The sequence below is a fragment of the Sinohyriopsis cumingii genome, chromosome 14, assembly GCF_028554795.1.
Source record: "Sinohyriopsis cumingii isolate HCF-2022 chromosome 14, ASM2855479v2, whole genome shotgun sequence".
Taxonomy (NCBI): Eukaryota; Metazoa; Mollusca; class Bivalvia; order Unionida; family Unionidae; genus Sinohyriopsis; species Sinohyriopsis cumingii.
Genome location: NC_142974.1, coordinates 107,613,573 through 107,641,396, shown reverse-complemented (window position 1 = coordinate 107,641,396; position 27,824 = coordinate 107,613,573). Strand labels below are relative to the sequence as shown.

The 27,824-nt window shown below is 34.8% G+C and overlaps 1 protein-coding gene across 1 annotated transcript in view; it reads left to right on the top strand.

Moving 5' to 3' along the window:
- The window catches only part of LOC149784579 (uncharacterized), a 60,593-nt gene that overhangs the window by 29,835 nt on the left and 2,934 nt on the right, over positions 1–27,824 (top strand). Inside the window, exons 5-10 of the mRNA XM_089933009.1 lie at positions 6,259–6,416; positions 11,705–11,956; positions 15,652–15,773; positions 16,448–16,647; positions 18,998–19,119; positions 26,727–27,230. Of these exons, the coding sequence (XP_089789135.1) occupies positions 6,259–6,416; positions 11,705–11,956; positions 15,652–15,773; positions 16,448–16,647; positions 18,998–19,119; positions 26,727–27,230 (1,358 nt within the window). The remainder of the gene's footprint in view (positions 1–6,258; positions 6,417–11,704; positions 11,957–15,651; positions 15,774–16,447; positions 16,648–18,997; positions 19,120–26,726; positions 27,231–27,824) is intronic.

The window sequence follows — 27,824 nt, the reverse complement described above, 5'->3', positions numbered from 1 at the left end:
GGCATTATGGTAACTTGTACTGTTTCATTCAAATAGGTTGTTAGTATTCCACTTATCTCCCTTTATATTGAAATAGGAAATTTGGTTTGATGATTTACGCATTAAAAACCACTTTTACGTGACGTTTCTACATTGAATTGTATCTAAATGTGAAAGCTATACTACCGGTGTGTCATGCAGTGAAGTATATTACATTGAACTTTCATTGGTGGTTATTGTTTGTTCTGGTCCAAGTTAAACAAAAACTACCTATCAGAAAATAATGTAGCTTATTCTCTGCATGACAAACAGGAAGTGTTGGCAAAACAGAAACGTCTTGCAAAAGTCATTAATCAATACATAAAGTACTTAAACAGAGATCCTTGTCAGGATGCATCATTGCATGAATCATGCAACATTTGTACAAATTTGTTCATTTAGATACCAGTTTTGCATGAGAACTCCCACACATTAGTTGAAAGTCCCACGTATGAAAATATGCATTGTGAAGTATAGAATTTTTATTTAACCGTTCTTGTCATGACATTTGTTTTTGAGGTAGGCAACTGTTTACACGTTTGGCAGGGTTCGCACTGTCATTAAAGCTCATTAAAAAAAAAAAACACCTCAATTCAAGGCCTTGAAAGTCATTGCTATTTCACATAGGTCATTGAAAGTCATTGCATTTTAGAGATTTTGCTCAAAAAATAAAAAGTGATTAAAAATTTTGCTTTTGAATCATTTATTTTACGATGTGTGATGATTGGCAGTATGGTTTGTTGTAGTGTCATTTAGCTAGCAATTCCACTATTATCGTAATCCATGTGATGTAATCGGATATCATGCATAGCACCCGTCATGCCTGTCTTGGAGTGTTGGTAGACCCAGGTCAGTTAACATTTTGGTGAAACGTCCTGCTTCTTTGGTTTTGTAGTCAACGTATATAAATCTTGCTGCTTGGTGTTGAACCTTCTCGATTCTATCAAAATCCTTAATGTAGTATGGATCCCAGACAACACAACCATATTTTAACATGGATCTGACTAGTGCTAGATAGGCAGTTTGTCTACATGTCTGCGGACAGTGTCTGAGGTTTCTTTCGTCGATTTAATAATATGTGATTCCCACCTGAAATCCTCAGATAGTTTTAGTCTTGGATTTCAATAAGTTTAATTAATTCGTTCCTGGACAAGATATTCCGTCAAGGTTTGAACAATGCATGTGAGGAAAGTTTTACAAAGGCATGTTTGAAATACGGGCTACCTAGACAATCTGATAGGGCTGAATCCCAGCGCGGTTCGTCTCACAGGGGCTCGCATTGCTGCTTACAGTTTACCTGTCATACATGCACATACAATAACTACTTTAAATAGTACTTGTATGACAGGTAAATTGTAATGATACGACAATCTTTGGTTCATCTTATAGTACAAGTCACATGGGTCATGTATGCACATTTACCCATTTTAAATTAAATATAAACTGTTCTTTTAAAATTTAGAACTAATTTTCTTTAACCAAAGTCTATACAGCCCTGACTATTGAATGCTCTGCGCCTTAACTGTCACCAAAAAACGTCCAAACAAAAATTATCTATCACTTTAGACTTTTATAGTGGTGGCCATGTACCAAACTTTGGTCAAAATAAGAGCGTGTCGATTGGATTCATCACAATCGAGGGTAGTACAAATTTGTTTATCAATATACATAGCTTTCATTGTGACATAGTGTGGTTCGTCCATCTGTAACATGTCCTTTATTTCTTTCATTACAAAGTAATGTGTCCATAAATATTCTGGTACTGGATCTTTTGAGTTTCCATTGGGGGGAGGCTAAACCAGGAAATGTGTCAATGTATTATACAGCCTCCAGTGCTGTCCTCATCAATGGCATCAGGGGGCCCAGAGTGGCCGAGTGGTCTATAGCGCGCACCGTTCCGGATCACTGCCATCTCACCTCCGTCTGCGTGGGTTCCAGTCCAAAGCTCAGCTAGCGTGGGTACATGGGAAAGCCTGCCAGTAGCTTCTCGTGGGTCGGTGGTTCTTCCCGGGGTTTTCCAGGGTTCTTCCTCCACCAGTTATACTGGCCGCCATGTATAGCCTATCTTGTGCTGAAAAATGGCGTTAAACCCTAGAACAACAGCAACAACAACATCAATGGCATCAGAGGAGATTGGTTTTCGATCAACATTTGAAGTCGGACTGGAATGTATACTGTTACATACACTCTTCAACATTTTCCTGGAAAGGATCATGGAAGATGCCTTGCATGACCACAAGGGCGCTGTCAGCATGGGAGGAAGAACAATCACCAACTTTCGCTTCACAACATCTGACTCCACATGATACAAATATCTGGATCAGAAACTTTTACACTTCTACCCTGCATGATTCTTTTGTACGGTTCTGAGGACATCTCTGGGTGCAGATGTGGTGGATATTATGAACGTATTGGCATGTTTATTGCTGAACATGGGGCATACATATTTGCCATTACAGAATGCAAATTGATGACAATGCCATGATGAACAAATTGTGAATAACTGCTTGTTCCAATTATATTATCAGAAAACAAGTCAATGCATGTAAACTATAGTCACCGTTTTTCATTTTAAGCTGTTTTGTTAAAAATCATTTCAGATGCCATCATCAACCTTAGTAGTTTGTGAAAATGTTTGGAGCCAGAATGGCTAGGGATGCTGCTCTATACAAACAGTTGCCGTATCCAACTACAGACAGGGGTCTGTTATGTGTTTCAAACACCAGATGGAACTTTCAGAGAAAATCAGGTGCTTCTAGGTCACGGCTGCTGCGCGGGTGTTGTCGCTCTGTGCCATAAGCCCGATTTTGTGAGTGTGTAGGAGTTTCTTCTCTGAACTGGCTGCGTTAATAAGGATTCATATCAATTTGAGCACTTGTTGGCAGTAAATATGTTTCCCTTTATGCACATTTGTGCGTCAGGGACGCACGCTGGAGAAAATCGAGGCACACATTTTGTTGCCATGCATTTTTTTGACGCAAAGGATTTTCAGAATGTGATCAGGATTTATTTAATACCCAATGCACTGGATGATGGCATCATATTTACTTCGAGCATAGGCATTGACTGGTTCCCGGCTTTGTTTGCTCCTCACCTTGCGCTCCTCTATTCATATAGCAGAATGCAACTCAGGGAACATTCGAAACAATGAACCAGACTAGCATAGGCAATGTTATGACGGAGTAGCTTCCCCATGTCTCGCGAACTCTCACGCGATTTCCATTAAGCTCAGCAAGTTGTCATCTGGTATCATGGTACCAATTGTTTTTCCATATACCTCAATGCTAATGTTTTGTGAAATATATATGCTTTCTGTCCTACTTGGGCATGCATGTCACACACTGTCATATAGAACAATGCTAGATTGTCAATTTGACAATGACATAACCAGGTTCTCCATTGCATTTAAGAGAGATAACTCTACTGGAACTAGATAGGGGTAAGAGTTATCTAGTCACAACAATCACGTTTTCAGCCATGTGTACCATGTTTTAAAAAAAAAAAAAAAATACAAAATATGATCTAGATAGAAATTAACACACACTCACATGTTGCCAAGAGGCTCAACTATTTTTTAAGCCAAACAGAAAGTACAACTCTTACATAATGCACCATTCACAACTAGTGTTGTTCTTTAATTCTGAATACAATGTTCCCTACACATTAAGCTCCGCCCACCTGGACTAGCGCAATTGGTACCATTATACCTATAGCAAACCTTACTTTTTCCAATAATCTGTGAAATAGTTCGGGACTGTATAAGTAACAAATATACTTAGTCTCACTTGTGAAAAACAGTTTGATGAGGTACTAATCTATGTCTTATATGAATGTGTATAGAAATGTCATTGAGCTGTTTGAACTATTGTTTTCATACTTTTGCTTCACTATCAAAATCATCTTTTGAAATAAAATGAATTCTTTCAACTATGAGTTGTATGCTATTCATATCAGCACTTATTGATCTTCACATAGATGATATGGGATAAATCACATTATGTCATATTATGTAATAACTAGGTCAAAGGTCAATGTACCAAATAGTATGTACCTGTCCTACTTCAAAATGTACAATTCAACTAAAAGAAAGGAATTTATATTTGTTTGGTAGGTGCAGAACTTAACATCAGATACAGGTGGACATGACCCAATCTTATTATAAAGTATAAGCTTTGACCACTTAACACTGCCTGCAGATACAAGAGGTCACTAACCACCAGTCCTCACACAAAGGTCCACCTACCCATCCTCTTTGTAACACAAATAGTATGCTTTCCTCCTTTGTAATGTGAATAAAATTGTCTCAATAAGCCAATCAGTCACCAAATATAGTAAATCACAGCTTCTAAGTGGTTATGCTGGACACACAGCAGACACCGTAGCGATATGACTGAACAAATGTTAAAGCTACATTATAAATCCAAATCACACACACACATTACACACACATTAGTCAAATCGATTATAAGTTGATTACACCCTCACCCCACCCACATATTTTTAAGACTACACAAGCAAATTTCTTTTTGACCTTTCTATATGTCATGGTGTATTTTACTTTGCAAGTCAGATCTGTCTGAAGGGGTGACTTGTCATAGGTTAGAGATGCAGTTTGGAAAAATAAAGAAGCCTAATTAGATAGATAGATAGATAGATAGATAGATAGATAGATAGATAGATAGATAAAGAGAAAACCAGTATAAAATGCAATTGTATTATTTAGTGGAATTTGTCACTAATAAATGGACAATTTAAGATTCGTTCTTGACACATACAGGTATAAAAATAGTTCAGAATCATCCAGTTCACAAAATCATATGTTAGGTTAAGTCCATGCATATTACAAACAACTTGTTAAGTCTGCTTTTTGTGCTTCACAATGTCCTACAAATGTCACTGTCTAATGCCGTCTTCTACAGAGTCTGTGAATTAATCCTTATTGTCTGATAAAGTTCTGAAATTATCCCATGTCATCAAGTCATTGTAAATCATCATAATTTAGTCCTTATAAGTATCATCCAATTCAGTTTCCTTAGTTTTACTGTTATATGTGGGTGTTCATGAGCATCTGAGCTTGGACTCTCTCAGTAACACTTTTATCATGCAATGTAAGAAATCTATCTTGATTTGTAAAATTGCTGAAGCTTACTGAATGAGTTTCTAAGAGACAATAATTATTTAAATAATCATAAATTTATTGTCAAGCCTGCTGGGCATTATCATGACATATTAGTCATATTGGCATCCAGTGCATGCCTGTACATAGATTTCTGCTAATTAATGTGTCATTTAAATGATCGTCAGATTATTGTCATGTCTGCCTTGGCACTAGCATGACCTATAAATTATATTGGCATCCATTGTATGCCTGTACATAAATTTCTGCCAATAAATGTGTCATTTAAATGATCATCAGATTATTGTCATGTCTGCCTAATGGCAGTAGCATGACCTTTAAATCGTATTGTCATTAATTTGCATGCCTGTACATTGATTGATTGTCAAACATGCCTTGGCAGTAGCCTGAAATAGCAATTATATTGTTAACCATGTGTGTGCCTGTACATAGATTTCTGCCAATTAATGTGTCATTTAAATGATCATCAGATTATTGTCATGTCTGCCTTGGCAATAGCATGACACAGTAATCATATTGGCATTCATTTGCATGCCTGTACACTGATTTATTGTCAAGCATGTCTTGGCAGTAGCCTGACAGCAATCATATTGGCATCGATGTGCAAGCTTGTATATTGATTTCTGCCTAAGAAATGTCATGGATATGGTCCAGTACAAGTACAGTTTGCCTTTGTCATGTTACTTGGTATGTGGATACAGTTTGATGTGTTGAACACTTTTGTGCCAAATATACAAGTTAGCTGAAAGCTTGGTGTGAATCTCTTCAAGGTAGCCATTGCCAGCTTGTATTTTACAGAGGCATGATTCAGTTAAGACATGTGCAGACTGCATCTGTATGGAACAATTTGTATAGTGGTGAAACCTAATGAAGGCAGGATCACTATGTCCCTCTTTGATAAAATCAAATTTGTATAGAGGTGAAACCTAATTTAGGCAGGATCACTATGTCCCTCTTTGATAAAATCAAATTTGTATAGATGTGAAAACTAATCAAGTCAGGATCATTATATGTCTCCTTTTCACCTTGGTAAAATATATCTTCACAGATCAGATCAATTGCATTTATAGATCTTGGGTTGCAGTAAACTGTTCCTTTTGCAGGTGCCCATGCTATCCCTGCTGAAGACCATCTCAAGAAACACAAAAAGTGGAGTTGGTTACCAGGGAGAAAAAAGAAGAAAGTAAAAACAACTGTAATGTCTGCTCCATCAACTAAAGAACATGTTGGAGAAACAATTACGGGTGTGGGTGCAGAAGAGGTAAGTATTCAGTCACAGGACAAGTTTGGTTTCACATTGGTTGGCAGTTCTTACTGTGGGGGGGGGGGTAGGTTCTGGATTCTTCCATCAGTTATACTGGGCGCCATGTATATACTATCATGCACTGAAAAATGAACTTAAACCCAAAACAACAACAAAACAAGTAGATTTTGTCAAGGCTTGAAGAAAGGAGGAAAAGAAATCTTGATTTGCTTTCATTACATTATTAATTGTTACTGAGTGCAACAGTTTCTAAAAACTTGATGGATGACCAGAAAATGCCATTAATAAGGTTTTGCTATTTAAAAAAAATTGATACTTACGGTGTCCAGTTAAAAGTGCCCAATGTATATCCATGTATATTCAAATATATTCATCAAGTTGGCTCGTAGTATAATTTGTTTTAATTTTATATACAGGATACAAATCTAATTGTAAATGATCACATTTTATTATCGTAAATCATAAATTTTCATTTACAACACAGCTGGGATATATTTGAAATAAATAATGCTGTTACAGTATATAATGCCACCAATGTAATGTTTCTATATTTAAATCCTGAAAAAGATACCCTCATCTGAAAAACTTCCCTTCATGTCAGTGTTGAAAAAGATGGTTTATCTGTTGATTATGAGTTTGTGTGATAAGGTTTTTGTCTGGCTGTTTTCATAGGAGTCAGCATCCAAAGCAGTGTTTGTGTGATAGGAATTTTGTCTGGCTGTTTTCATAGAGGTTAGCATCCATAGCAGAGTTTGTGTGATAGGGAATGATTCTGTCTGGCTGTTTTCATAGGAGCCAGCATCCATAGCAGTGTTTGTGTGATAGGAATTTTGATTGGCTGTTTTCATAGGAGCCAGCATCCATAGCATTGTTTGTGTGATAGGGTTTTTGTCTGGCTATTTTCATAGGAACCGTCGTCCATAGTAGTATTTGCTGAAGGTATGTCTAAACCACTAGAAGGAATTTTCATCATGAGGTCTTGTTGTTCCAGAATTATTATGATCCCTCTTGACCATTAAATTTGCCCACCAGGTCTGCCATTTTTAAAATGTCTTTAAAACCCTGCCAGTTTGGAATAATTGTCATGAAACTTGCCAGGAACATACACCCCAGGGTCTAAAGTATATGTCAACATGGCCAGGTAGGCATCTTTATTCATCTGATATTAAATATTAATTATTGTTCTAAAATTTAATACTAAAATTTAGTTTAACCATGATTATATGATAATTGCTGTCTGCAAATTAACTCTCATGAAAAGACTTACAGATGAAAATTATTGATTACATTAGACTTTTACAGTGGTGGATAGGCATTATACTTTAACATCATGTTATCGATTACTTTAGACTTTTGTAGTGGTGGATAGTTATTATACTCCTACATCATGTCAGTGACACACTTTGTTGATGAATAAATGCCTTGAAGAAACTACATATTTTAGTTTGGCATTATTAGGGACATAAAAGTGGTACATAATAAACACTATATTTTATTATGACACTTGATCTTATTCTGAATCTGAATTTCCTGAGTTAAAATGTATTTCTAAATATATGTACCTTTTTCTGACTGAAAAGTTAGTCATGTACTAATCATGCTTATGACATCTAATAATAAATTCCTATATTTTATCTGTAATAACAAATTCCTATATTTTATGATTAATAATACATTTTTATAGTTTTTATGTAATAAAAAATTCTTATAGTTTGATGATTGAAAACATTTATTTATTCTCATTCTCCTATAGTTTTCTTATGTCACCAGCTCTGATCCTAGTATTATAACAACAATCAAGTGTCCCCAATAATTCAGCTGTATGATAGGACCAAATTCAGTCATTATAACACCAATCATGTGTGCTCAATAATTCAACTGTATGATAGGACTAGATTCAGTCATTATAATACAAATTATGTATCGCCAGTAACTCGACTATGTGACAGGACTAGATTCAGTCATTATAATACCAGTTATGTATCGCCAGTAACTCGACTATGTAACATGACTAGATTCAGTCATTATAATACCAATCATGTCTCCCCAATAATTGAACTGTATGATAGGACTAGATTCAGTCATTATAATACCAGGTATGTATCGCCAGTAACTCGACTATGTGACAGGACTAGATTCAGTCATTATAATACCAGTTATGTATCACCAGTAACTTGATTATGTGATAGGACTAGATTCAGTCTTTATAATAACAAGTATGTATCACCAGTAAATCAACTATATGACAGGACTAGATTCAGTCATTATAATACCAATTATGTATCACCAGTAACTCGACTATATGACAGGACTTGATTAAGTTATTATAATACCAATTATTTATCACCAGTAACTGAACTATGTGACAGGACTAGATTCAATCATTATAATACCAATTATGTATCACCAGTAACTCGACTATATGACAGGACTAGATTCAGTTATTATAATACCAATTATGTATCACTAGTAACTGAACTGTGTGACAGGACTAGATTCAGTCAGACTAAAGTAGTTTTGAATTTTCTGTTGCATACATTAAAAACGAGAAGTTATAATTCTGCATGTGTAACTAGATTATGTGGGTGAATGTTTAAGAGAGAATATTGATTTGAGAAGATTGCACATTGGACATTTTATTTTAATAAAATAGAGATCCACATGAATTATTATAATGTTATTTGAATATTGATACAGGAATACAATGAGGAAAGTGAAGCTTCTCTTGTCTGTCTAGGTTATTAGCTCATTTGTCCACAAGGTCATTGACTCAAGTTAGCCTATGGTATGATTCTGCATTGGTCATCCATCAATAAGGTCAAGTTAGCCTCTGGAATGACTGAGACTCCATTGGTCATCCATCAGTAAGGTCATGTTAACTTATGGTATGATCCTGCATTGGTCATCCATCAATAAGGTCAAGTTACCTTATGGTATTATTCTGCATTGGTCATCCATCAATAAGGTCAAATTAGCCTCTGGAATGAGTCTCAATTTGTCATCCATCAATACGGTCAAGTTAGCCTCAGGAATGGCTCTCCATTGGCCATTCATCAATAAGGTCAATTTAATTTATGGTATGCTTCTGCATTGGTCTTCTATCAATAAGGTCAAGTTAACTTATGGTATTACTCTGCATTGGTCATCCATCAATAAGGTCAAATTGGCCTATGAAATGACTCTCTATGGTATGATTCTGCATTAGTCATCCATCCATAAGGTCAAGATAGCCTCTGGAATGACTCTCTATTGGTCATTCATTTGGCTATCAGCAGTTGCTTGTGACAGTTCTCTAGGCCGTCCTTCTAATCTGATTTTGATAAAACTTAGAATTTTGGCTTATATCACTAAGATCTCAGACATGATCTGATAACCAATGAAAAGTATGCATCTTAATATGGTTATCTTGCATCAGATTACTGGAGCTTGTTAAACTCTGAAGCCCATATTTCTGCTCATCTGATTCTGAATTTGATATTAAATGAAATCAATGAGTATTAATTAGGTGATATTGCATCTGATTGGTTCAGCTCATACAATTTCATTTAAAATCCACCCAAGATCAAATTGTGTTCCTGCATCCAATCAGTTGACCTTGTCAGTTACTTAGTGACTCTATCTATGATTAAGATTTTACACCAATTTTATTTTGATACTGATGAATATTGATGAGGTCTTCCTGCACTTGATTCAAAGCTTTTTTAAATCACTTTAAAGATGGTATGTTATATAGGATTTTGATCAAACTTGTTAAGTAGGTATATATTATAAAAACCTTAAAATGCCCTTTATCATGAGTGAAATTATCATTGTAAATCTATGAAGTCATGGAGAACAATATTAGACCTTCTTTGGTCTCTTGCATATCTGCAAGCAAAGGTGATTAATTAATTTTTTCCCACTTTGCCCATTAATATAAATGATTTCTGTCAAAATGTATTTCTTTATATCTGCAATGGCGCTTGTACTTTTTACCTCTGTGAAACGTCACACGCAGTGTATCAGTTTCTAAAAATAGCCATTCGGACAAAGCGAACAGGTGTAATGACATTCAGTGTTTTCTGTGATATTGTTCGTATTATTGTTCTTACTGAAAACCATGTGCCAGACATTAAATTTGTTCATCTGAATACAGATGTGCAATCCAATATTTTGTTACAGTGGTGCTTAAGCCTGCAGACATGTATAAATCATATAATCAAATTTGAGGAATCCTTTTAGAACACTATAATACACAAATCGCTTGCATTTGATCACCAATAGATATACCCTGAATATTCTGAGATGAAAATTCCAAGGGAACTGCCAACCCCACCCCCACCCCATTAAATAAAGCCGATGAAGTATTCTTATATTTTGTTTAGCGCACAAAATTACACTCTGCTTAGTTGATGTGATATAATGCATGTAGAATCTAGAAATGTTTAATATGTATTCCATAAGTTTAAAAACAATATATCGATGTTTTCTTCGGGGTTGTTTTTTTTGGTGGGGTGTGTGTGTGTTGTATCATGCATTAGTGACTGTATTAACTTTTTCTGATTCTGAAGTGTTAATCGGTAACAAAGCTAAGAAAACAGGAGAGAAAATTTATGTTTATTTCAATGTCCGTTTTACAAAAAAATCTTAATTTTGAATGGTAGTTTAGAACATATAAGAATGGATTATGTTCATTAGAGTCATGTTGTTGAAAGGAACAGTACTGGTTAATTATATTTATACTATGTGAATAATACATTTCCTTAATTAAAAGCTATATACAGTTACATTTTCCAAGGAAACTGCAAGCCCCCCACCCATTAAATAATGTCGATAAGTATTCTTATGTGATTCATGTTTTAAATAGAGAGGGGTGTATATAATTCGTGACCATTTCTGACATTTTGTTTTGCACATAAAATTACACTCTGCTTATTTGATGTGATAATCTAGAAATGTTGTAGACTGGTTTAGAGAGAAATCAGTCCAGAGGGTTGTATTGTATACACATTTTTAATTTGGAATGTTGTGAAATTTAATTAGCTCACGTTTAAATTTAGATGCACATAATGAGTGAATGAAGAAACACAAGTATAGTCAGATATAAAAGAAAATAACTTTAAAAGAGATAGTTTGCATGATTTTGTTTCCTGCCTTACAGATAAATTAAAGACAGTTAATATCGCCTGGCTGAAAACAAAAAACTTCTGATGAATACTCATATAAATTCTATAAATATTGCAGTCAGTGAAAAATAGGTGCATTTGTTTTCATTCATCTTTTGGCATTATTCATTTTCATTTTAGGGCAACCATTATGAGATCTGTAAGAGATACTTTAGAGAGATCCGCTCCTATCTAAAAGACAAACCTACCAGGTTTCACTTGATAGATGAGGACTTTGCCATTGACAACACTATTGTAGACAGTAAATTGGAAGATTTGAAGAGGAAAATTGTAGAGGTAGCATCACAACAGCCATACTGGGGTGAAGAGATACCTGCACGGTGGCTTCCTCTGGAACAGGAGCTGATGAGGCAAAAGGCCACTGGAGTGAAGGTAACACATTTATATAATTTAAATTATCTGTGACAAATGTTTAATTTTAGCTTTTAGCTACAGCGGAAGGATTTGTAAGGTAATCAATGAAACAGATCGCCGGAACATTCCTAGAACACAGGACTCTCAGAAGCAGGCCTATGAAATTGACACTGTTGCAGACCATGGTTTTCCCAAAATACAGTGGACATTGTCTAGGGACAGGGTGATTGCTTTTGTCACCATTTCTCTCCATGAAAGCCTCCCTGTCTCAAAAAGGCATCTACATTCCACTAATATCACAGATCATAGTAGGGAAAGGTTCCAGTCAATCACTTATGAATGGGAAAAATTGCCATGACCATATATGAACCCTACATGTCGTTTCCATGGGACTTTCAGTGCCAAATCTCCTTCATCCAGGGTTCCTTCAGCTACAAATGTGGCACTCCAGTCATCTCACGCCACTCATATCTTCCGGGAAGTTCAGGCGCTTCTCTACAAAGAATACATTCTACCAAAACAGCAGGTGAGTTTTACCTTGGACCAAGATATTATATCCCATTTTATTCTTCTGTGCAACCTCAGTTTCATTGTCAGCAAAGACATCTCTGACCTCATACCATCTAAAGATTTCAGTCGTCTTTTTCTGGAGTTGATCATGCAAGTAACCAGAGTTTACCTCCCCCAGGAACAAATATTGAATTAGTACAATGGGGAATTCCTTGCTTGTATGAGACAATCCATCTGCCAGAGAATTCTTTCACTGAGTTTTCTCAGTGCAGCAGCAAATGTCCAAATAGAGGCTGAGTCTTTGCCCAATGGACCAACTTCATACAATCTGTATAATATAAAGCTCCTGCTCCACTTTAAATAATTGAGATATACCTGCAAGTCTTACTGCCAGAAATAACATTCTGTATGGATGCAAGTATAAACAGGGTCTGCACGGTGTTTGAAAGTCACTGAGAAATGCTGCTAGGCACTTCCTGTGGATGACAACCCATCTATGCAGGCACAGGTGGAAAAATGATACTGTGCTCACTATCTCCATCTTAGAGTCCAATCATGGCTCAAGATACGCTTGCAACTATCACCATCTGTTCTCCAATTTAATGGTCAGGTTGATGGATTTCACAGCAAGGCACCACCTTCTCAGTCTCAGCTACAGCAGTGTGATTTACAAGGGAAGCAACAAGGTCGCAGGGATGTCCGTAGAGCACATGCCACTGGGAAACAGTCCTACCACTCCCAAACTAAGTGAAAGAATCAGAGGGAGGTCAATCATTTTCATGAACATTCCATGAGACAATTCTTATCTCAATGACATACCTACAGGTCCCCCTTCCCACCCTAATCACAGATCCCAGTAGGGAAAAGTCTGCAGTCAGACATATGGCTGAATGTTGAAAGTTTACCATGACAACAATAAGACACAACAATAGTTTCTGGATGCTCAGTATCACATTTGACTTAATTATTACAGTTCCAACCAAGTTATGCTTTATGCTCGCATGCATATATATATATATATATATATATATATATATATATATGTTACACATTTCGGGTTCGTTACAAAATTGTAAAGAAATCAATTTTAAAAATTAGTTATTTTTCTTACTTTTATTATCGTTTCAATGATTCCACTCATAACAAATTAGAAAATATTCTTAAAAAGATGACAGCTGCATAAAAAAAATGTTAAAGCTGATGGATCTTTTCAAACTTGAAAACTGTCAGATCAGAAAAAAGGACAGATCAACACCACTTTTCAAACCTTGAAAGAAGTATATGAGTAATGTATTACAGCACTTTGAGCACATGATTGTGCTCATTGCAACATCTCATTTCACAATGATTCAGCAAAACTTACTTGGACTAGTTCAGGTGCATGGTAAACATAAATTATTTTTCTGTATATTTTGTTTTTGTATTCTAGTTCTATTCAATATGGATTTTTCCCATTGTGACAAGAATGTTGACCAGCAGTAGATCCATATTATTAGCAAACATAAATATATATTTTTCATATGTGCTGCAATTATGGCATGTAATATATAGTTTACACTTTTTGCACCTAAATTATTCTTTTTTTTTCAATTTGTAATAGCAATAATTACACTTATACCTCTTGTGACCGTTCCGGTGGCCTAGTGGTTAGAGCGTCCGACACGGATGCGGGAGGTCGTGGGTTCGATCCCCGGCCATGTCATACCAAGAGACTTACAAAAATGGTACTAATAGCTGCCTCGCTTGGAGTTCAGCATTAAGAGGTTAGTGTTAGGACTGGTCGGCCTGGTGTCAGGATAATGTGACTGGGTGGGACATCATGCTACATGTCTGCGGCATGATGCCCCAGTGCTAGACATCACTATAAACTGTCACGTTGCAGACATCGTAGCGATATTACTGAAAAATTGTTAAAGCTACGTTAAAAATCAAGATTACATCACACATCACATATACCTCTTGTGGGGTTGGCATGCATTAATAAGCCTTTGGCCAGAGTTCTTCCAGCTACTATGCAGCACTTACTAGTTTGTCCTCAACATAAGAACTTTCATTGCCAAAAATAGGTTTTCTTTTGAGTAATCATACTGGTAATAAGTCTCATCTCTAAGTCAGAGACAGGGCCCAGTGCCAGCATTGAAGTGGTATTTTAGGAATATCTAATTGTTTATGAAGGAAGATCATGCCTCATTATGCCATCACGAAGGGAAGGATGATATAATAGACATTTTCAGCCTGTATAATGGTGGGCTATCTGTCCCTTTTATTGGACTATACTCACACCAATGAATTGGCTTCACATATTGACTCATCAGGTTAGGACAATCACCACAATTATTGCATAAGAGTGAAACTGTTTCCTAACTATCAATATGCATGCCATGAGATGAAGATCTTAGTACACTTCGCTGATTTTATCAGAGATCTGTCATCCAAAAAACTCAGGCTGATCTGAAGGAACCTTTTCATCTGTTGACAAGGTTACCCTTCCAGATCGTTTGAATGCTTCATACAAATTTTGCTTCACGACTTCCACTGGATTTGCAGGAGGGAAATGTTTCTTTCCTAAGCAGCTCACCAACAGATGAAATCTTTTTCCAGTTTAGTTATCTAGGAGCTGTCTCACATACTGTAGGAAACTAGAGATGGTCTCTCTGAAGTGAGGGGAGGTATCCTTATCCACCTTTTCCTAAGATATTTTAATTGGGTATTGTATTGAACAAAATACGCATTTTTTATAGTAAAATGTTTCTTCGAGATTACTTATCCAATCATAATACAAGTACACCCTCCCAGCCACCCCCTAGTTACAATCATATAGACAGCATGCCTTCCCCTCCAGTAGTAGCTGTCGATTTCATGGGCTTTGGTGCCAATCCCTGTGCCATGGGGAGTTCTCTGCCTGACCGCCACCTAGGTTGGCAGATAACTTCTAGCATTGTAGCTAAAGGTTTTCATCTTGGGAAGGTAGAATTTGTAAGGTGGTAGTAGCAGCACTCCTAAGATATATTTTCCTTTAAAAAAATTGGTTTCTTAATATAAGGAAATGTGTTATATATATATATATATATATATATATATATATATATATATATATATATAATGGAGAAGAGAAAAAAAAATACAGTTTGAAGGATATAATGTTCCTTTTGTATGTTCATCAGATCAATCCAACCAAAGGCTTTGTGAACTTTCAATTGCAGGTTATTTCTCGGGAAGATGTGGAAAGAATAAACATGGAAGGAACTGTCAAAATAGAAAGCAGTGAAGAACTGGATCTGTTTCTTAGATATTTGCATGAAACAGGCACAATCATCTATTTCAGGTAAGAGTTGCTTTGCTAAAGTGATAAAATGGTCCTGTATTTTATGAGTTGTTAGTGTTTCCAAGAGTGAATATTTATGCTTAGTGAAAATTATTCTGGCACATGAATGTAATCTTTATCCATCGAGATGTTATACAGTTTATTGGAACATCAGCGCCATCCTGGCTTTATAGTGCTGAGACAGTTGAGGTATGAAGATGTACAAAGCAAAGTTGAAGGTAGCAAGGGTCAAATCAAGATAATACATTGTCAGATATTTTTGTATAAACTACACTAAGTTCAAGCTCGTCTTAGCTGCAGCAGTGTATCATCGCAGGATGCAATCCATGGCATAAAGGTTACCTCTGTTAGTCAACTCTTACTGTATGACATACTGGAGGTTGCATCAGGGCTAGTTTTCATGATACAGCCTACAACACCTAAAATGTTAACATATTTAGTTAATTGCTCCAGAATTAATATAGAGTTTTGTACATCTGTATGTAAATAATGATCATTCTCTTTTTTTGCATCTAGAATACGCAACATAGAAACAAAAGGCCAAAACTTATGAACGTTAGTGTATATAACAGAAATATTACTTGACTCCAAATCTTGAAAATTACTGTTATTTATATATCACTTATGAGTCATTACTTAATTTCCAAATTCATTGAAATACTGCTACTTTTCAGCATTGAAGTATTGAAGGACAACATAGTGTTGGACCCAACATGGTTGATTGATGCCCTGAAGTCCCTGATTAATGCTCAGCCAGACCTGCCAACAAGATCTGCTGACAATGGCACTCAACCAAGCAGCCCTCCCGACAATGTTGTCACACAGAAGTGGTCTGACTTCAAGGGAAAAGGAATCCTTAGTTCAGAACTTGTCGGTTTGTACATGTCTTAATTTTGGCCAGTTTTAAAAAATGTCTTCTTTTCCTACAGCAACAAAGTTGGGAGGGAGATAAGTTTTTGCCAGTTCATTTATTTGTCAATATCTTAGACCTTATATTACCTAAACTACGAAAAATGTGTAGGTGGATGGATACATCTTAACAATGTAAAGTAAGCAAGCAAAAACAATATCTTTGTGACCTAATTTTCACACTACTCCGTTAGCCTAGTGGTTAAAGTGTCCTCCTCGGATGCGGGAGGTCGTGGGTTAGATCCCCGGCCAAGTCATACCAAATACTTACAAAAATGATACTAACAAATGTCTCGCTTGGCTCTCAGCATTAAGAGGTTAGTGTTAGGACTGGTTGGCCTAGTGTCAGGATAATGTGACTGGGTGGGACATCATGCTGCATGCCTGCATCATGATGCCCCAGTGCTTGACATCACTATAAACTGTCACACTGCAGACATCCTAGCAATATGACTGACAAATTGTTAAAGCTACATTAAAAATCCAAATCACACACACACACCTAACTTACATCGTCATGTGAATTGTATTTTCAGAATTTTACTTCTTATACCCTATCTTGAATGATATTTCATCAGTACATCTGACAATTTTGTGGCACTAAGTCAGCTCTGGAGAAAGGCAATCCGTACATATCAGTTCATGTCTTAAGTTTTCTTGCCAGCTTTCAATATTTGTGTTATCGCTTCATCCCCTCACCAACAAAGATTAGATGGGATATTGCATTTTGTCCATTCTTTTCTTCATTACCAGTTCCATATTTTGGATCTTATTTCACTTACACTTTTAAATATTAGCATGTGGATGGCATCTCAGACACATAATAAGACTAGGTCACTGTGACCTGAGTGCAGTCTTGATTGCCATTTGCATGTTCTGTTGTTAATTGTACTCTAAATGTATTTGACACTATTTCATCTACACACAGAAAAATTCATTGCAGCCTAATTTGCATAATTGAGTTACATGTACTTGTATTTTCAACTGTTTGCTTATTATACCCTGAATATTATGAACAAGACTTCACTACCACAATGCAAATTGGTACATATATACATATTAACAAAAGATATATTGTAAACTACATATCTGAGTAAACTTAAGCAAACTTAGGATTGTAAAACTTAATGGATTCACTTTGTTGAATTTTGAGGGCTTTGTTCCTGTTGGTTTTAATATAGGATTAAATGATCATGGTTGGGTATTGATTGATGTGTACATTTTACCTAATCACTCACAAAGTAAATAAAGTCTGAAGGACTTTATGTAAACTTTGTGAGTGATTAGGTAAAATTTACACATCGATAAATACCCAACCATGATCATTTAATCCTTATAATTCCAATTTACATACTCTGTAACATCAGATCAGCAGATTTAACCAACAAAACATTCACTTTTATGTACATCAAAGTTTTCGTTCATTAGCCTCTTAACTGCGAATGGATGCATAGTCCTATCTTCGCTAGCCAAGATACATTGAATCTTTATACAGTGTTACGAGGCAGATTGTCATAGTGGGTCATGCCAGTGATATACTGTTATTATCATTATGTTGATATATAAAAAATGGTTGCTGCGGTTAAACTAGGAATATTCTGTTTTTGGAAAATTACTCTTGCATATGGCACATGTTGTTATAGCAACGTCGTTACTTTCTACGTATTTCGATCTTTCAAAAGCAAAATCGTGTCCATTTTTAGTGACATCCTTTGGTGGACTCATGTCCCGGACCTTTAATAACCACTGCTGTAACATGTTGTCTAGGTGAAATGCAATAATTTCCAAAGATTGGCTTCTAAAGCCTGCCATATGCCTTCTTTGGCAAAAGGCGTGAGTGTTGGAGTGCAGAAAGTTCTGTACATTTACATTGTTTTAACTTCTAATGTTTGATTTTAAGCTTGGCTTGTCATTTGTTATCGGAAATCACAGGAGTGGGTGGGTGGGAGCTTGTTATTATTATTAGGGTATAAGGTGTTGGTATAGATAAAACTTCACATCAAACGATCTGGTAACAGGGAACCAAAAGTAGTCCGGAGAATTTATCAATGTGTAATAAATTCCTGATCAGTATCACATGGCCGTTTACATCCAATCAAAGCGTAGAAAATGCAGTCATAAAAATTGGAATTATTGGTTTGTTAAAGATCTATTTTATTCATATTTAAATTAAATTTAACAACTGCAGTTCCAAATTTGTGAATATTAATCTGTTTTTGATGCTTTGAATGAGTATAGTTTCAAAAATATATCACAAATGATTTATTATTGCACCTTTTCCATTGGATTTAAAATCAGTTCCTTTTCTTTTACAGATGCTGTCTGGACAAAAGAGAAATATCCAGAACTACATGCTCACAAAGATCACATGTTGCTGATAATGGAGCAACTAAACATCATTGCCAAGCCAAGGGCATTCAGTGAGATTGGGGAGAAGGTCAGTTAATATAGGTGTTAAAAGTACAAAGCATTTGAATAAAAACATTACTGTTTTATAAATAAATATCCTAAATAATATATTGTAATCATAATTAGATGGAAATTGGAAAACATGTAATCATAAAACTCCATATTTATTACTTGAAAAATATATTTTTACAGCATATAAATGGCCTGGATATATATATATATATATATATATATATATATATATATATATATATATATATATATACAATTGTGTCCATGTTTTTATATTTTAAAATACCAAAGGATGCATTGTTGGAAACTTATATACTCAATGTACCATATTTAGAGTCTTGCTACAAATGTAGAAGGGGCATATGACTAATTCCATGTCAGTCTATCCATGCTTTTGTCTGTATATTTGTCATTCCTTTCCTCTATACATCCTTACATACATAAAAGAGCAAATTTCATGTTACAGTCAGTCTCTTTTACTCATTTGTCCATGGCCAGGTCATGCATTGTTGTGTTAAAGTAAAACACAATTTATTGGACAATAGCTCATGTTTTATAAAGTTATTCTTGAAGACATTTGGGGCATTTTTTTTTAAAATGTTTTATTTCAAGCACCTTTTAAAGAATTTTAGCATTTTTAAAGTCTTTTTTTCTGCTCGTACATCAGGTTTACTTTCATTTGCATGGATTTATTTCCCTTATTTTTTTTTTTACATTTTAACATTTACATTATAATAACATAACTTTTAAGTGGCACCATTTATCCAGGATTGTGCCGATGTGATGTTAAACCCTGTACATACATACATACATACATACATACATACATACATACATACATGCATGCATACATAGACACACACACACACACATGCATACATACCTACATACATACATATGTTGTGACAGTTGAAAGAGAAAATATTTATTATAGCTAAAAATACAATAACCCCCCATCTGACAAAATTGTTGGGAATAAATTTTAACAAGTTATTAAAAAGGTTATAAAATAAAAATAAAAATGCGTATCTGTCAATCTTTTTTCTATCCATTGTGATGCAGTGCTAGAGCACAACATGAGTGCCCTAACAGTTTCTAGGGTTATCCTTTTGTTTATTTTTTATTTCTATGTTTACTAATTTTTCTTGTGATAAAATGTTGCAATGATATAATGAAGTATGATGAAGTGACGGGCAAATGTAAAAGGGAAGAAAGAAATACAATCATGAAAGAATGAAAGGGAGAATGAAGAAAGGCAGAATTAACTAACCAGTAGAGAAGAAGCAGAAAGATAGGAGAAAAGAGGAAGGAAGGAAGAAAGAAGAACAAAACAATCAAAATGAATAAGTAAAGAGAGAGGAAGAGAGATCAGTTGAATCATCTTTTTGTGTTTGTTTTGTTCTAACCCCATCTGAACAGAAACGTATATGAGATTTTTTGTGCGAAATTTTGTGCCTACTGAACACCGGTATTTATCTGACACCATGGATTCTAATTGTTTCTAATTGCAACTGCAGTATGTTCATAAGATATAGGCTAATCTGTCTAAGCTACCACCTTTCACATGTTATCCTAGGCTTCCGCATCCACGTGGATCTGTTCCGTAGGATCACCCCAAATAACCGCATGACATTTGTTAATGACCCAAAACTCTGGTTTACCAACCGAACCTTCTTAGGGAGTCGCAGTCTGTATCTAATAGTTTTGCCTCAGATACCTGAGGCTCAAGACTTCTTGCTAGAAACACTCACTGGATCAGACTATTAAATCTCATGCCAATTGCCTGTGATCTCAGATAGTCTCAGGACCCATAACCAGGCCTACTCATGTACTCCTTGCTAGACCTATACACGTTGGATATCTACTCTGACCACAATAATATGATCTGTCAATCCCATGCAAAACTAGCATTATTTGTCATTTCAGTTATTAATATATGTGTATATATATATATATATATATATATATATATATATATATATATATATATATATATATATATATATATATATACACAATAATTGGGGGCTGCACATGACCTTGATGGAGCCCACCAAACTGATCTCAGAACAAGAGTGGTTATTGTTCATTTGATACATGTTTGGTCACTGATAACTTCATTTCCTTTTTAAAGTTTAGGCACAAATATTCAGGCTTTTGCTGTTAAAGAAATTATTGCCAACAGTGGACAAGACTTATGAAATATTTTAAAACCCAAGTTAAAGAATGCTCACATAATTCATAAACTGACCAAAATAATGAATGTAAAGTCTTCACATCTTCACAGCGTAACATTACTAAAGGCAAGTATCTTCATTACCAAAACCCTATACTGTTTGAATGGACACATTACAATCAGGGTTCAGTTAAGACGTGAAGAATGGCTGTTCAACACCAAAGTTTATTAAATGTTAGAGATAATGCAAAGTCATTGCAAAACAGCAACTAAACAAATCCTTGAGTAAATTAACATAATATTCACATATGACAATCTTTATAACTCTACAGTTTACATCTTCACTTTTGCTAGATTCCTACACAAAAACTCAATTTATATACATAAAGAATTCTAAACTTTAAACATTACTGTTATCAATACAGCAGTTTTATGGTGAGTATTAACAATTAATTACAGTATCATCAATTCCAGATTCTGGACAATTACTGCTGATTATCAGAGAATGCTAACCACTGGGAAAATCTGTGCCATTTGATATACAGTCATAGAAAACAAGAAGTTTAATATTAATATTTATAAACCTCAGCATTATTTCCAGAAACGCTCACATCTGGAAATGTAAATTCAAAATTATTTTCTTTCCGCTTACATGACAAGGTTAGTTCCACTGTTTCAAGTTTAATTCAGACAGGCTGTCAAAGATCAATCAAAATATTGCAGTTGCCATATTTATAGCAATTTAAATTCTCCAAAGGAAATTACACTGTATCATTTTACACTGGTTTGATTCAATATTTATAAGCTACTGCATTTGTATGGGAAAATATGAATGAGTTTTTCGGATGGAATAATGCACGATCTTGGGAGCGAACTATATCCATCCGAAAAATCTAGTTCATAATTTCCCATACAAATGCAGTAACCTTTTTATTATATGCTCATTTCCTTATTCTAACTAAGGCTTAATTATATAAACGAAATACAATACAAGAAACAAAGTAACCGAATTTATGCCATATTCCAAACTAAATACACAAGTGCAATTAATCATTAAACAACAACACCACAACATTATTAATGAGCACATAACTCCGCCCAGATAATTTTGAACCTAGTTTGAAATTGGGAGTCATATTGTTTATATAGTAGCTGTTTATATATTTCCACTACATAGTGGCAGTTATTACAGTCTGGTTGCTGAATAGTAGATGTTTATATATTTCCACTGCAGAATGGCTGTTATTATAGTCTGGTTGTTGAATAGTAGCCTTGTATATATTTCCACTGCAGAATGGCTGTTATTACAGTCTGGCTGTTAAATAGTAGCTTTGTATATATTTCCACTGCAGAATGGCTGTTATATCAGTCTGGCTGTTGAATAGTTTCCTTGTATATATTTCCACTGCAGAATGGCTGTTATTACAGTATGGCTGTTGAATAGTAGCCTTGTTTATATTTTCACTATAGAATGGCAGTTATTACAGTTTGGCCATTGTATAGCCTTGTATATATTTTCACTACAGAATGGCAGTTATTACAGTCTGCGGTTGTATAGCAGCCTTGTAAATATTTCCACTACGGAATGGCAGTTATTACAGTCTGGCTGTTGAATAGTAGATGTTTATATATTTATATTTGGTCTTATTGTCAAAAACTGGTCAACCAAAACAAATTTGACAAAACGCATCCTAGTGGAGAGAGCTTTCAGCTTTATACAGAAAATGCCAGATTATAACCCGCTACTTAAATCTAAACCTTTTCCTTCTGTTATGCTACTTCCAAAATAAATACAGCAGTGTTTTCACACAGGATCTCAACAAAATTTGCAAAAGTATTCAGACAGTTAGCTTTTTCAAATTTATACAATTATTTTTTTTTTCTCAGAAATTGCATAATTGAAAAAAAAGAATTCTGCCATTATCTAATTGAGGATTTTTGTATGCATTTGCTGGAATACTGGCATAAAGGACTTTGACAACCAGATTTGGTAGAATTCAGACATAAATGGCTTTTGTTACCAAATTTGATAGAATTCTGGCATAAAGGGTGTTTGTAACCAACGTTGCTACAATTCTGACATACTCTTTGGCTCTTGTAACCAAATTTGATTGAATTAATTATTATACAGATGTCATGCAACTGAACCATTTCAGTTTTGCTTGAAAGTCTTTATGATGTATATGAGTAATGCTGATTAGCATTCAGATATTCCTGTCATTACTCCAAATGTAAATTAAAGCATGCACAGCTTTATTTTTGTTTAAATCTCTGAATAGAATTTAGCCAACATTGATAGAAAGCAGTATGGTATAGACATGATATAGATGTTCCATCAAATAGGGATGAATATACATAAACTATCCAAACTTTGAAAGAATTGTTTTGATACCAACAATCATGTATTGGATGAAATTTGTACAACCTTCCCATGACCCAGATTTCTTTCCACCTGCTCTTGCATTTGGCTATTGAGCAGATGTCAACCACATGAGTGATCTTAGACACATATTAACTTCTTTCTCTATTTTGGAAGCCAGTATATTGAAAATGGTTCGACAAATTTTTAACTCTGCTGGTCATAGACCAGGATAGTTTATGGAAATGGCTGCTGTCTGTAGTCCATACATTTTCCATTGGCTCATGTTTGCTGTCTATCATCCATACATTGTCCATTCCATTGGCACAAGTTTGCTGTCTGTCATCCATACATTGTCCATTGGCACAAGTTTGCTGTCTGCCATCCATACATTGTCCATTGGCACAAGTATGTTATCAGTCTTTCTACTAAACTATATCTGCTGGTCATAGATCAGGATAGCTAATGGAAATGGCTGCTGTCCATCATCCATACATTGTCCATTGGCACAAGTTTGCTGTCTGCCATCCATACATTGTCCATTGGCACAAGTTTGTTATCAATCCTCCTACTAAACTACTTGGATAATTGCCATCACACTTTGCACACATATATATCCCATGGTCTAGTTGGTCTTAAATGAAAATGGCATTGATCTGACTAATAATATTGCCGTCATGGCAGTCATCTCTGTGTCAATACATAAAATATCATGGTACAGTATACACAATCTATGATATCATAATGCACAATGTACTTGTACCCTGTATCAATACATGTGATTATACACAATTTACCTATGGCCTCTATCAATACATATCATGATACACAATGTGCCTATGCCCTGTATCAATACATATCTTGATACACAATGTGCCTATGTCCTGTATTAATACATATCATCATACACTGTATGCCTATGCTCCATATCAATACATATTTTGATACACAATCTATTATATGGCACACAACACCTAATAGCTTTTCCCATTCCTTGAAGATCAAAAGTGACTTATGTATGATAAGTGTCATTTTTAATCAATACCTAAGTATTTATGTGCATATCAAAATGGCAGAATTATTCCTACATCATTGACTAGTTTCAACAATTATTTATGTGTTTATGCGCATGGTATAATTATTCACACATTGGTGAATAGTTTCAACTTTAATGTTTGTGCATGCTTGAAATAATGGTACCTGAACACTATGAAAATACCAGTGTTTGTGTATACTTGAAATAATAGTACATGGACACTATAAAAATGTCAATGTTTGTGTATACTTGAAATAATAGTACCTGAACACTATGAAAATACCAGCGTTTGTGTATACTTGAAATAATAGTACATGGACACTATGAAAATACCAGTGTTTGTGTATACTTGAAATAATAGTACATGGACACTATAAAAATGTCAATGTTTGTGTATACTTGAAATAATAGTACATGGACACTATAAAAATGTCAATGTTTGTGTATACTTGAAATAATAGTACCTGAACACTATAAAAATGCCAATGTTTGTGTATACTTGAAATAATAGCACCTGAACACTATGAAAATACCAGTGTTTGTGTATACTTGAAATAATAGTACATGGACACTATAAAAATGTCAATGTTTGTGTATACTTGAAATAATAGTACCTGAACACTATGAAAATACCAGCGTTTGTTTATACTTGAAATAATAGTACATGGACACTATAAAAATGTCAATGTTTGTGTATACTTGAAATAATAGTACCTGAACACTATAAAAATGTCAATGTTTGTGTATACTTGAAATAATAGTACCTGAACACTATAACAATGCCAATGTCTATGTATACTTGAAATAATAGCACCTGAATACCATAAAAATGACAATGTTTGTGTATACTTGAAATAATAATACATGAACACTAAAAAATGCCATTGTTTGTGTATACTTGAAATAATAGTACCTGAACACAATGAAAGTGCCAGTGTTTATGTATACTTGAAAAATTAGTACCTGAACACTACGAAAATGCTAATATTTGTGTATACTTGAAATAATAGTACATGAACACTACACAAATGCTAATATTTGTGTATACTTGAAATAACAGTACCTGGACACTATACAAATTCCATTACCTGTGTATACTTTATATAATAGTACCTAGACAATATCAAAATGCTAATGTGTGTGTGTGTGTATAAGTGAAATAATAGTACCTGGACACAATAAAAATACTAATATTTGTATATGCATGAAATAATAATACCTGAATGCAATGAAAATACCAATATTTGTGTATACTTGAAATAATAGTACATGAACACTATGAAAATATCAATGTTTGTGTATACTTGAAATAATAGTACCTGAACACTATGAAAATACCAGTGTTTGTGTATACTTGAAATAATAATACCTGGACACGTTAAAAATGCTAATATATGTGTATACTTGAAATAATAGTACCTGAACTCTATAAAAATGCCAATGTTTGTGTATACTAGAAATAATAATACCTGAACACTATAAAAAATGCTAATGTTTGTGTATACTTGAACTAGTAGTACATGTTCACTGTACAAATGCTGGTGCTTGTGTATACTTGAAATAATAGTACCTGAACACAATGAAAATGCCAGTGTGTGTGTGTATACTTGAAATAATGGTACCTGAACACTATGACAATGCTAAGGTTTGTGTAAACCTGAAATAATAGTACCAGAACACTATGAATATGCCAGTGTTTGTGTATACTTGAAATACTAGTACCTGAACTATACAAGTGCGCACTGAATCAGAATCATATAATCAAATGCACTTTTAATTAGTCTTCAGCATTCAGCCATTTAACCATTTAATACATTCAGTAGGTAGCCATTTATGTCTCGAGACTCAGTCAAGGAAAGTAAGTTTGTGGTTTGCTAAAATCTCAGTGACAAGCTAATGGATTTTGCTTTAATTCATCATGTCTGCTTGATATGGAGGGGGAAGCTACTACAAGTTAACTAATTTTCTCTCTCATTCTCATTCTGTGTGTTGTGTATGTATATATATATATATATATATATATATATATATACATATATATTCTTATTTCAGATTGAGAACTATTTCCTTACACCATGTATGCTTCGCCAAGAATCTCCAAGAGAAATTATCTCCCCTGAACCAGATCCACGTATGGTCAGCACACCTGTCCTGTGCTGTGTCTTTACAGGAAGGTTCTTGCCACCACCCATCTTCCACAGGCTTATTGCTGCCTGTGTAACCCGCTGGCCTGTCGCCAAGAAGAAGGAGACATCAGAAAATCTCATTTTCTGTGGTTGTTGCATTTTTGACCTTGACCTTTTCCACAGACTGACCTTGCACTGTAAGAACCATATTGTTTTTGCAAGAATAACAAGGCTGGTGGTTGATGAAGTCAATACCCCTGATGCAAAGTTGTGTACCAGAGTTAGAAAGTTCATTACAATGAATCTCTCCAAGATTACCTCATACCTAGGCCAGAATTTAAAATATGAGTTGTGTACTTGGTGGTCACCATCCCAAGTTGTCTCTGAAGATGGCAGTGCACCACCATTTCAGATGTGGCTTGCAGATGAGGTGAGTTGCTGATCAATATTACTGTATATATATATATATATATATATATATATATATATATATATATATATATATATATATATATATGTGTGTGTGTGTGTGTGTGTGTGTGTGTGCAAGGAAAGTTCTTCATTTAGTTTGCATTAGCACAAGATTGTTATTGCTGCTTGTTCTAAACTTCCAGGAGTATTGCCACAAAACTTTAAAAGCACATTCTCCCCAGGATCTAGTTGGTTCTAAATGAAATGGTGCCCTTAGAGAGCTAACCTAGCCACCATGGAAGCCACTTTGATAATTTTGTTGTCACTACTACTCATAAATTGAGAGTCGTGGTTAGATCAGGTTTTCACCAAACTAACTAGCGATAATGTCTTTTTAGTCTGAATGAAAACAGAATCAGATGTCCAATATGTCCTTCATGGCCGATATTTTGAAAGCATTGCTATCAATACCACTCCTAAGTATATTGTCATATTGCATGGACTTTTCACTAAAAGATTTCCTATGATGTCTAGTCAGTCCTAAATAAAAATGGTGCTGGTAAACTTCACATTTTGCTAATATGGTGCTTCAAGTTTGACTGTCATGGTGGAC